The following is a 12,647-nucleotide window of genomic DNA, read 5'->3' as shown; positions in this document are numbered from 1 at the left end:
GGGGTAGCAGCATCATGGTGTGGGGGTGCTTGGCTGCAGGAGGGACCGGTGCAATTCACAAAATAGATGGCATCATGAGGCAGGAAATTATGTGGATATATTGACGTAACATCTCAAGACATCAGTTAATCAGTTAAAGTTTGGTTGCAAATGGGTCTTCCAAATGGACAATGACCCCAAGCATACTTCCAACGTTGTGGCATAATGGCTTAAGGACAACAAAGTCAAGGTATTGGAGTGGCCATCAAAGCTCTGACCTCAATCCTATAGAAAATTTGTGGACAGAACTGAAAAAGCGTGTGTGAGCAAGGAGGCCTACAAACCTGACTCAGTTACACCAGCTGTCAGGAGGAATGGGCCAAAATTCACCCAACATATTGTGGGAAGCTTGTGGAAGGCTACCCGGAACATTTGACCCAAGTTAAACAACTTAAAGGCAATGCTACCAAATACTAATTAAGTGTATGTAAACTTCAGACCCACTGGGAATGTGATGAAAGAAATAAAAGCTGAAAGAAATCACTCTATTTTAAGAATGTGAAATGTCAGAATAATAAAGTGGTGATCCTAACTGATTAAATGTCAGGAATGGTGAAAAACTGAGTTTAAATGTATTTGGCTAATGTGTATGTAAACTTCCGACTTCAACTATGTAAACTGAGATCATGTGACACTAAAATAAAGTCCACCTGTGTGCAATCTAAATAATTATGTGACTTCTGGAGGTAATTGGTTGCACCAGATCGTATTTAGGGGCTTCATAGCAAAAGGGTGAATACATATGCATGCATCACTTTTCCATTTTTTAAATAAGTTATTCATTTAACTTCACCAATGTTTTCTGTGTGACCAACATCAAGATGTAAGTTGCATCTCAATAGTTTTATTGCTTCTTTAAATCAGGACAAAAGTTTTCAGCTGTGCTAACAATTGCAAAAGGGGTTTCTAATGATCAATTAGTCTTTTAAAATGATCAACTTGGATTAGCTAACACAACGTGCCATTGGAAGTGAGTGATGGTTGCTGATAATGGGCCTCTGTACACCTATTTAGATATTCAAAAAAAAAAAACATTTAAAAAAGGTGTTTCTAGCTACAATAGTCATTTACAATTTTAACAATGTCTACACTGTATTTATGATCAATATGATGTTATTTTAAAATTGACAATTGTTATGCTTTTCTTTCAAATTAAAAAACAAGGACATTTCTAAGTGATCCCAAACTTTTGAACAGTAGTGTAGGTCCTTGGATGTGAAAGGAGTAGGCTTGCCAACAATCCTTAACAGTACATGTTGGGCTAGGGTAAGTCAATGATGAAATTTAGAATAGTTTATTATAACAGTGCAAACAAATATTTCTCTACCTTGATCAGGAAAAAACACTGCATCTTCTATCAACGTCTCAGGAGACTGTAGTCTTCTCTGCCTGAAAATCTTCGGGGTAGAGAACATATCACCATCAAGGGGACATTTCCCCAATGGTGTTTTGAAACTGCCATCTTGTCCACAAGATATTGCAGTACTGGGATTATCTTTCTCTGTATCACCCCAATCCCGACTGGAAGCTTTAGCAGTGAGCTCTTCAAACCAGTTTGGGTTCAGAGGTCCCAACTCTTCATTGAGAGGATATGGAATAGAGAAGAGTCAGTATAAATTATATGACAATATCATTGCTAGCAGGTACATTAATGATTATAATGAGAAAATTAGATGCAAAGTTAAAAATATGACTTGCTACCTTCCCATATTTGATCCTTGAAAGCATCAAACATGTTTCTCCTTATGTTCATGTCTTAGGTCATCTGTGGTATGCCTGAAACGAGTTGATTATTAAAGTTTACTTGGCTAGATAAGCAAATAGCTAGTCTATATGCAGCATTCACGACTGGCAAACCTACAGTGCAGTCGCAAACTATTCAGACCCTTTGTTATTTTACAGCCTTATTCTAAACTTTAATCAATTAAAATGTTTCAGCAATCTAAACACACTACCCCATAATGCCAAAGCGAAAGTTTAGACATTAATAAAAACGAAGACCTTATTTACATACAGTACCAGTCAAAAGGTTGACAACACCTACTCATTCAAGGTATTTATTTTATTTAACATTTTCCACTTTGTAGAATAATAGTGAAAACATCAACTATTAACTAACATATGGAATCATGTAGTAACCAAAAGTGTTAAACACATCCAAATATATTTTATTTTTGAGATTCTTCAAAGTAGCCATCCTTTGCCTTGATGACAGACTTGCACTCTTGGCATTCTCTCAAATAGCTTCATGAGGTAGTCACCTGGAATGCATCTCAATTAACAGGTGTGCCTTGATAAAATTACATTTGTGGAATTTGTTTCCATCTTAATGCATTTGAAATAATCAGATGTGTTGTAACAAGGTAGAGGTGGAATACAGAAGATAGCCCTATTTGGTAAAAGACCAAGGCCATATTATGGCAAGAACAGCTCAAATAAGCATAGAGAAACAACAGAGTCATTACTTGAAGATATTAAGGTCAGTCAAGGCAGAACATTTCAAGAACTTTGAAAGTTTCTTCAAGTGCAGTCGCAAAAAATCAAGCGCTATGATCAAACTGGCTCTCATGAAGACCGCCACAGGACAGGAAGACCCAGAGTTACCTCTGCTATAGAGGATACGTTCAACAGTTACCAGCCTCAGAAATTGCAGCCTAAATAAATGCTTCAGAGCTCAAGTAACAGACACATCTCAACATCAACTGTTCAGAGGAGACTGTGTGGAACAGGCCTTCACGGTAAAATTGATTCAAATAAACCACTACTAAAGGACAGCAATAAGAGACTTGCTAGGGCCAAGAAACACAAGCAATTAACATTAGACTGGTGGAAATCTGTGCTTTGGTCTGTTGAATCCAAATGTGAGATTTTTGGTTCCAACCGCCGTGCCTGTGACGCAGGGTAGGTGAACGGATGATCTCCGCATGTGTGGTTCCCACTGCATGGAGGTGGTGGTGCTTTGCTGGTGACATTGTCAGTGATTTATTTTGAATTGAAGGGAAACTTAACCAGCATGGCTACCATAGCATTCTGCAGCAATATGTAATCCCATCTGGTTTGCACTTAGCGGGAATATCATTTGACTCCAGGCTGTGTAAGGGCTACTTGACCAAGAAGGAGAGTGATGGAGTGCTGCATGAGATGACCTGTTCTCCACAATCACCCGACCTCAACCCAATTGAGATGATTTGGGATGAGTTGGACCGCAGAGTTTAGGAAAAGCAGCCAACAGGTGCTCAGTATATGTGGAAAAGCATTCCAGGTGAAGCTGGTTGAGAGAATGCCAAGAGTGTGCAAAGCTGACATCAAGGCAAAGGGTGGCTACTTTGAAGAATCTCAAATATAAAATATATTTTGATTTGTTTAACACTTTCTTGGTTACAACATGATTCCATATGTGTTTTTGATTGGTACTGTAAGTATTCAGACCCTGAATACTGACCGCAGTATACCCTCAAAATTGACCGCAGTTGCATCTTGTTTCCATTGATCATCCTTGAGATGGTAAATTCAATTGATTGTACATGATTTGGAAAAGCACACACAGCTGTCTAGATAAGGGCCAACAGTTGACAGTGTATTTCAGAGCAAAAACCAAGCCATGAGGTCGAAGGAATTGTCTATAGAGTTCTGAGACAGGATTGTGTCGAGGCACAGATCTGAGGAAGGGTATCAAAAAATGTCTGCAGCATTGAAGGTCCCCAAGAACACATTGACCTCCATCATTCTTAAAATGGAAGAAGTTTGTAACCACCAAGACTCTTCTCACAGCTGGCCCCCCGGCCAATCAGAGCAATCGGGGGAGAAGGGCCTTGGTCAGAGAGGTGAAGTACAGAGGTCTTAATGAAAACCTGCTCCAGAGCGCTCAGGATCTCAGACTGGGGCAAAGGTTCATCTTCCAACAGGACAACGACCCTAAGCACACAGCCAAGACAATGCAGAAGTGGCTTCAGGACAAGTCTCAATGTCCTTGGGTGGCCCAGCCAGTGCCCAGACTTGAACCCGTTCTAACATCTCTGGAGAGACCTGAAAATAGCTGAGCAGCGACACTCCCCAGCCAATCTGACAGAGGATATGCAGAGCGGAATGGTAGAAACTCCCAAAATTCAGGTGTGCCAAGGTTGTAGTGTCATACCCAAGAAGAATCAAGGCTGTATAATCGCTGCCAGAAGGTGCTTCAACAAAGTACTGAGTAAAGCTACTTGTGTAGATGTGATCGGAAGACTATTTAATCCATTTTAGAATAAGGCTGTAACAAGTCAAGGGTTCTGAATACTTTCTAAATACACTCTGTGGCAAGCCATCTGTTAGCTCAGCCTGTTCTTATAGACGAGACATAGTAAATGTAAATCCGGGACACTCACATTAGTTTGATATGTAACCATACCAAATATAACCATACCAAATATAACATAAGACAAATGGTTACTGGGTGGTTGGTCGGGGTGGGTAGGTGGGCATATAACAGTAACGTCTTGCAAGTTAGAATCTCACAGACAATTTTAGCATTTTATTAGCTACTTTTAAGATACTTTGCAACTACTTAGCATGTTAGCTAACCCTTTTCTCTAGCTAATATCAGCTAACCATAGCCACCTAACTAGAATTTGTGACATATGTTTTGCAAATGTACAACATATTGTACATTTTGCAAACTTGGAACATAATATGAATTGTGATAAACATTCACAAAATAATACCTACCATTTGAAATGTAACAGTTCATTTAGTATGATGTCCCGGATTTACGTACAGAATCATATGAAATGCTGAGACCAGGTTGGTATGCTAGCTACCTCACTGCATGATGTTTACAAGGCAAGCTAGGCAAGGTAGTTAGCTTGCTAATATTAGGTAACTGATAGATACTTTGAGAAATGCTAATATTACAACGTTCGGGTCTTTACGTGTCAAAAAAATACATCAAATAACACTGACTCGTCATATAAGCTTGTTGACTAATCAGGCCCTGAATAAGTCACATAATTTAACACATTCATAAATGTTTTGCATAGTTGTTATACATTCATTAAACCATCACTCGTATTTCAATTGTCACAATGATACGAATGCCATGATGCTGGTAAAGTTGTCTCTTGCACCTGCGGCAAGAATGCAGACACACTTCCTAAACTCTGGACAGTGCTGGTCATTAAAAAAAAGCTAGCTAGCTGATGGATGCAAACAATGTTCTTCCTCAAAAACATAGCAAAACCACAATCCGTTTCAGTAGCTATAGTTATCTAGCTGGGTGTCATCTAAAATACTCCTAATTTATAAGACAGTTCTTATTTGATTAATGGTGGTCAGACCCACCTATGTGAAGCTAGCCACAATAGTGGAATTTGCAGTTCACTTCTAAATAAGTCTCATTAAAAGTGATACAATTTAATACAAATAGTGGTATCATGCCATAATGGAAAAGATCGTGCTAAACGAGGTTGGAATGTTATATCAATTAAAACAAGACAATTTGTTAATTTGACAATCTGTTGAAATCACACTAGATGTAGACTTTCAAATTCCATTGAAGGCATACTTATTTAACTGTACAGCCTTACCTATGGATTGTGGGTCAATGACGTGGGTTATCAGTCTATTCAGTGACAACCAGAGAACATTAACGTTGTAGTTTTTATTGCGGGACTCTGAAACCACTGAATTGAGCCACATTTATTGTACCAGTCAACCTACTATGTGTATTGAACACTATTCCAGAGGAAAAACAATTCAATGTGGATGTTTTGGAGTCTGATTACTCTGAGGGGGTAAGGCGGTACAGTGCAATAGTAATGTCAATACTCTGACCGGGGAGGTAATTTCCCACAGTCAAAGTCCTGCATTTTTTGTTGTATATGTTTTACTTTTTATTTTATTTAACCTTTAATTTAATAAGAGCTATGATGCTAATATTTGCGTCAACTCTTCAGTTGTGTTCTGTGGGTGTCACCGAAGACTGATAACCCATTTCATTGCTCCACATTCCAACCTTGTTTAACATTATTTTGTCTAAATTAAGCATGATTCCATCAATTGTAACCTTCTGCGTCACTTTCAAAAGGGACTTATTTTGAAGGTGAAAAGCAAATTCCACTATTGTGGCTAACTTCACAACACAATAACCCGGTCTGGTCAAGCCTCACTAGCCAAATTCAGCTAGCTGGCTGTTTATAACGTTAGCTTTGGGCAACAAGGTTAAGTAGCTGGCTAGCTAGTTATTTTCATGAACTGAAGTTCGATTTTAATAGAACAACAAGTGACAACCTAGCAAACACTTACTCACATGGATTCCTAAATCATTGCTAAAAAAATGTATAATGACTGCAGTTTCTACTGGTCATTGTTTTCAAGCTGGTTGCATTGGTGCAAGCTAGGTACCAAGCTAAAGCTAGCTACCCCAGAAGTTGCTAATAACATCATTATCAAATATACTTGCAAACATTGATCATGTTCGTTGGATCCTTATCTTATTTAAAAATGCTCACACAGACGTTATCCCATTCGGTCGAACAAATAATTACTTATTACCAACACGGTATGGTAAACACATCGTTCGTGGATGGTGTACTTGTTTACAGGCGTATTTTTGTACAGCTTTGACAGTGGTGGCGCACGTGCACGTCTTTAGATGTGGCCTGCACGTGAAAATTCAGTACACACAACCTTCTATAATAGAATTGTGTTATTTGACGAGTCAAATAGTGTTTTGACGGGCATATATTTTTTGACGTGTATATTGTTTGACACGCAAATACCCAAACGGCGTTCCATAGCCGGAAGCCATTCGTTAAATAAAAATTTAATTTCAACTTACTCTGCCAATTGTCCGTAAGGTTGGTCCTTATGATGGGGGGAAGTTGAGAAAAAGCATATAATAGAACATTAAACTTTCCAAACATGGGTCAGTTGTAGACCCACTTCCTCTCCGCTTACCCTCATGTCAAAATAACAGTCCTGCAAGTGCGCCATAAACGGCACAAAAAAAGCAAGACATTGTGGGGGACTTTGACTTGAGGTAAGCAGTAAGGAACTGACCTCCCGGAGGAACTGCAAGACCCACGGTATATGTTCCATATTCCCCCTGCATAATGATCAACTATATACACAATCCACATAGTAAATTGAAATTGAACTGTATTTCACTGCTGGCTTCCGGCAGACTTTTCAGGGGGTCAAACAACTAGTTCGTAAGTTAAATACTATCGTTGCTAAAACGCACCTAGCTTAGTAGCTAACTAATAAAGTTGTCACAAGGAGTTGTTACCACTAACTGTTAGTCCATATTTAGCTAGAGAGCTAACGTTAGTCAACTGAAAAGTTAACGATATGGAGATTTTACTAGCTTGGTAACGTTACGTAAAGACATCTAAAGATAACTAGCAAGATAGCTAAGAACAGATAACGAGTTACCACTGTTAGTCCATACTTAGCTAGAGAGAGCTAACGTTAGTAAGCTGAAAAGTTAACGATATGAAGATTGGTAACGTTACATAAAGACATCTAACGTTAGCTAACAACAAACCAACACTGATAAAAAAAAGTGATGACAGCTAGCAAGCTACGCTAGGTGCAAGAGATAACATTTAAAAAATTACATAACTGTCTCGTTCTCCTTCTCCTCACAGCAGGGGTAAACATGAGAGTGCACTGTAGCTAGCAGTCCTTACACAGAAAACAGACCGATAGCTATGACTTCCTTTGACTGCTTAATAAGGTAACGTAAAATGTTTGTCAGACTGTATCAGTCAGAACCTTCTTTTTCTATGGTGCAATGGGCGGTCCGCAAACATACGTTTAAGGTGCATGCCGACACCTACTCTGCTGGAGTGTGTGGGTCAATTACGATTTACAACATTAGCGCCACATTTCTAAATCCTCCTACCTAACTCAATACTTCTGAGAAAATAAAAAAGAGCCCTTACTCTTCAAATAGGCCCATCTTCAAAATCTCGTCCAACCTCAGTGACCCTTCACTTCAATCTTTCAGTCACTTCAAAATACTTACAACAATATAACGACATATTAACAAACATGTTTTATAACTAAACCAAGATAGACCACAGCCTGTCGTTTCCAATGGTAACAAATTAGTCCTTGTGGGCAGAACAATCAAGGAGGTGGGCAAAGGCAAGCACGAACGGGCCAATAAGATCTCGCTAGTTAGTGCTTGGATTTTATTGGCCCGTTCTAGCAGACATCTGCATATTTCCGTTAGGGAACACCTAGTCTGTGAAATACTCGTGTTCAATAGTTCAATTCCTCTTTGCACTCCTAAATAACGCATTTAAAATAAAAATATATACTTTGGCATAAGCTAAACAGAAAACTATTGATATCCAATGTTTAATCTATGACATTTGCAGAATGTAGGCCAAAATCTGTCTTCTCCAACTGCTGGCCGCTGGGCCTCCTTTCACTACCATATTTGGTGGAAACACCAAGCGGATGCTACATATTTATACATCCAGTGAAATATCTGTCTCGTTGTTCTATCTGTGCCATTCACATGCTTGCCAACCATAACTAATTATGAGCTTTTGTACAATGTCCTAGGCGCAATCTAGCAAATGCCACCTCTTCCTTCCTAATCTGACCTTTGAATTTTGGTCCACCGACCTTTCTTGGAGGGCATATAAATGCCGGCCCTTGGGCTCAGAGTCCTGTCTCTCCTGCCACACGTCTATCAAAAAGGCTCTTGTCTCACATTTGGCCTCACCTCTAGTCAGAACATGCTGCTTCTTCTTCTTCAAGATTTTATTGGATTTCATCCAGAAAGATGTATTGCCACCACCAACTGAGTGGGCGAAAAACTGAGATACAGTGGGGCAAAAAAAGTATTTAGTCAGCCACCAATTGTGCAAGTTCTCCCACTTAAAAATATGAGAGAGACCTGTAATGTTCATCATAGGTACACTTCAACTATGACAGACAAAATGAGAAAAAAATCCAGAAAATCACATTGTAGGATTTTTTATGAATTTATTTGCAAATGATGGTGGAAAATAAGTATAGCTGGCTGACTAAATACTTTTTTGCCCCACTGTACTTGAATGAAAAAAATATAGTCAGAACATTTAACCACTGTCTTTGACTTAACTTCTCCCACTGTCGTCCGGGTGTGGCCGGGGTAGGCCGTCATTATAAATAACAATGTGTTCGTAACTGACATGCCTAGTTAAATAAAGGTACAATAAATAAATAAATATTTTTTCCCCCTTTAGCTGTTAATTTTCTTGAAATCCAAAGGCAAAACCTAGATTTGAGCCAATGTCTAAAGCAGTTTAACATGTTTTTACTCCAACCTTGTGAAAGTAACAAACTTGACACATTTTCATTTTCATCAAAACAACTTTATATCGAAGGAATGCAGTTGAGTTGATTTGACGGCCTTTACGTATGCAGTTTGGCGCGTGATGACCATTATATGCTGACCACACCGCTCACGTTCCAAATAAATGTACACATACATGTTATTCAATCATTGCACCCACAATGCTCACGAGCGCCAACGAGTGTCTGCGTTTCCAAGCACTAAAATAGAAGTCAGTTCTATTTGTGACGCTGAACGCGGTGCAAGTCCTGCCTGTCCCATCTCCTAGTTTATAGAAGCATATACCCACATGCCATCTCATTGGTTTTACCCACGTGAGTGATTGAAGATGAACTGAGATCGGTTGGTCGGCTGTGGTAATATACCTTATTATGAAAGTTAAGATGCCAATCCCCATATAAAGTCCAAAGAAGGAAAAGCCTGAAAGGAGGAGAGATGACTAGAAACGATTTGGTTGACCGTTTTATGTGTGGATTAATTGTCAGACCTTGTGCATTTCAGGTAAAATAACAACTCAACGTTTACATCCCAGGACAAATTAAATCAAATCAAATTTTATTTGTCACATACACATGGTTAGCAGATGTTAATGCGAGTGTAGCGAAATGCTTGTGCTTCTAGTTCCGACAATGCAGTGATAACCAACAAGTAATCTAACTAACAATTCCAAAACTACTGTCTTATACACAGTGTAAGGGGATAAGGAATATGTACATAAGGATATATGAATGAGTGATGGTACAGAGCAGCATACAGTAGATGGTATCGAGTACAGTATATACATATGAGATGAGTATGTAGACAAAGTAAACAAAGTGGCATAGTTAAAGTGGCTAGTGACATAAGAATGCAGTCGATGATCTAGAGTACAGTATATACATATGCATATGAGATGAATAGTGTAGGGTAAGTAACATTATATAAGGTAGCATTGTTTAAAGTGGCTAGTGATATATTTACATCATTTCCCATCAATTCCCATTATTAAAGTGGCTGGAGTTGGGTCAGTGTCAATGACAGTGTGTTGGCAGCAGCCACTCAATGTTAGTGATTGCTGTTTAACAGTCTGATGGCCTTGAGATAGAAGCTGTTTTTCAGTCTCTCGGTCCCAGCTTTGATGCACCTGTACTGACCTCGCCTTCTGGATGATAGCGGGGTGAACAGGCAGTGGTTCGGGTGGTTGATGTCCTTGATGATCTTTATGGCCTTCCTGTAACATCGGGTGGTGTAGGTGTCCTGGAGGGCAGGTAGTTTGCCCCGGTGATGCGTTGTGCAGACCTCACTACCCTCTGGAGAGCCTTACGGTTGAGGGCGGAGCAGTTGCCGTACCAGGCGGTGATACAGCCCGCCAGGATGCTCTCGATTGTGCATCTGTAGAAGTTTGTGAGTGCTTTTGGTGACAAGCCGAATTTCTTCAGCCTCCTGAGGTTGAAGAGGCGCTGCTGCGCCTTCTTCACGACGCTGTCAGTGTGAGTGGACCAATTCAGTTTGTCTGTGATGTGTATGCCGAGGAACTTAAAACTTGCTACCCTCTCCACTACTGATCCATCGATGTGGATAGGGGGTGTTCCTCTGCTGTTTCCTGAAGTCCACAATCATCTCCTTAGTTTTGTTGACGTTGAGTGTGAGGTTATTTTCCTGACACCACACTCCGAGGGCCCTCACCTCCTCTCTGTAGGCCGTCTCGTCGTTGTTGGTAATCAAGCCTACCACTGTTGTGTCGTCCGCAAACTTGATGATTGAGTTGGAGGCGTGCATGGCCACGCAGTCGTGGGTGAACAGGGAGTACAGGAGAGGGCTCAGAACGCACCCTTGTGGGGCCCCCGTGTTGAGGATCAGTGGGGAGGAGATGTTGTTGCCTACCCTCACCACCTGTGGGCGGCCCGTCAGGAAGTCCAGTACCCAGTTGCACAGGGCGGGGTCGAGACCCAGGGTCTCGAGCTTGATGACGAGCTTGGAGGGTACTATGGTATTGAATGCCGAGCTGTAGTCGATGAACAGCATTCTCACATAGGTATTCCTCTTGTCCAGGTGGGTTAGGGCAGTGTGCAGTGTGGTTGAGATTGCATCGTCTGTGGACCTATTTGGGCGGTAAGCAAATTGGAGTGGGTCTAGGGTGTCAGGTAGGGTGGAGGTGATATGGTCCTTGACTAGTCTCTCAAAGCACTTCATGATGACGGAAGTGAGTGCTACGGGGCGGTAGTCGTTTAGCTCAGTTACCTTAGCTTTCTTGGGAACAGGAACAATGGTGGCCCTCTTGAAGCATGTGGGAACAGCAGACTGGTATAGGGATTGATTGAATATGTCCGTAAACACACCGGCCAGCTGGTCTGCGCATGCTCTGAGGGCGCGGCTGGGGATGCCGTCTGGGCCTGCAGCCTTGCGAGGGTTAACACGTTTAAATGTCTTACTCACCTCGGCTGCAGTGAAGGAGAGACCGCATGTTTTCGTTGCAGGCCGTGTCAGTGGCACTGTATTGTCCTCAAAGCGGGCAAAAGTGATTTAGTCTGCCTGGGAGCAAGACATCCTGGTCCGTGACTGGGCTGGGTTTCTTCTTGTAGTCCGTGATTGACTGTAGACCCTGCCACATGCCTCTTGTGTCTGAGCCATTGAATTGAGATTCCACTTTGTCTCTGTACTGACGCTTAGCTTGTTTAATAGCCTTGCGGAGGGAATAGCTGCATTGTTTATATTCGGACATATTACCAGACACCTTGCCCTGATTAAAAGCAGTGGTTCGCGCTTTCAGTTTCACGCGAATGCTGCCATCAATCCACGGTTTCTGGTTTGGGAATGTTTTTATCGTTGCTATGGGAACGACATCTTCGACGCACGTTCTAATGAACTCGCACACCGAATCAGCGTATTCGTCAATATTTCCATCTGACGCAATACGAAACATGTCCCAGTCCACGTGATGGAAGCAGTCTTGGAGTGTAGAGTCAGCAGCTTGGTCTGACCAGCGTTGGACAGTCCTCAGCGTGGGAGCCTCTTGTTTTAGTTTCTGCCTGTAGGCAGGGATCAGCAAAATGGAGTCGTGGTCAGCTTTTCCGAAAGGGGGCGGGGCAGGGCCTTATATGCGTCGCGGAAGTTAGAGTAACAATGATCCAAGGTTTTACCACCCCTGGTTGCGCAATCGATATGCTGGTAAAATTTAGGGAGTCTTGTTTTCAGATTAGCTTTGTTAAAATCCCCAGCTACAATGAATGCAGCCTCCGGATAAATGGTTTCCAGTTTGCAAAGAGTTAAATAAAGTTCGTTCAGAGCCATCGATGTG

General features: G+C 41.1%; 1 protein-coding gene across 9 annotated transcripts in view; it reads right to left on the bottom strand.

The window, feature by feature from the left end:
* brca2 (BRCA2 DNA repair associated) overlaps positions 1-8,058 on the bottom strand; it is a 36,051-nt gene extending 27,993 nt beyond the window's left edge. For 4 of the 9 annotated variants that reach the window (XM_065008075.1, XM_065008076.1, XM_065008077.1 and 1 more), the window contains exons 1-3: positions 6,854-7,608; positions 1,741-1,815; positions 1,367-1,615 (exon numbers count right to left, since the gene is read on the bottom strand). In XM_065008075.1, the coding sequence (XP_064864147.1) occupies positions 1,367-1,615; positions 1,741-1,792 (301 nt within the window). In that variant the 5' untranslated portion in view covers positions 1,793-1,815; positions 6,854-7,608. Of the gene's footprint in view, positions 1-1,366; positions 1,616-1,740; positions 1,816-6,853; positions 7,610-7,639; positions 7,740-7,961 lie in introns of those variants that run through there. The other 5 variants (XM_065008071.1, XM_065008074.1, XM_029630641.2 and 2 more) reach the window with 3 other exon arrangements.
* Positions 8,059-12,647: the final 4,589 nt, after the last annotated feature.

The sequence above is a fragment of the Oncorhynchus nerka genome, linkage group LG23 (assembly GCF_034236695.1).
Source record: "Oncorhynchus nerka isolate Pitt River linkage group LG23, Oner_Uvic_2.0, whole genome shotgun sequence".
Classification (NCBI taxonomy): domain Eukaryota; kingdom Metazoa; phylum Chordata; class Actinopteri; order Salmoniformes; family Salmonidae; genus Oncorhynchus; species Oncorhynchus nerka.
Note: the sequence above shows the minus strand (reverse complement) of the source record. Positions and strands in the feature narration are given on the sequence as shown.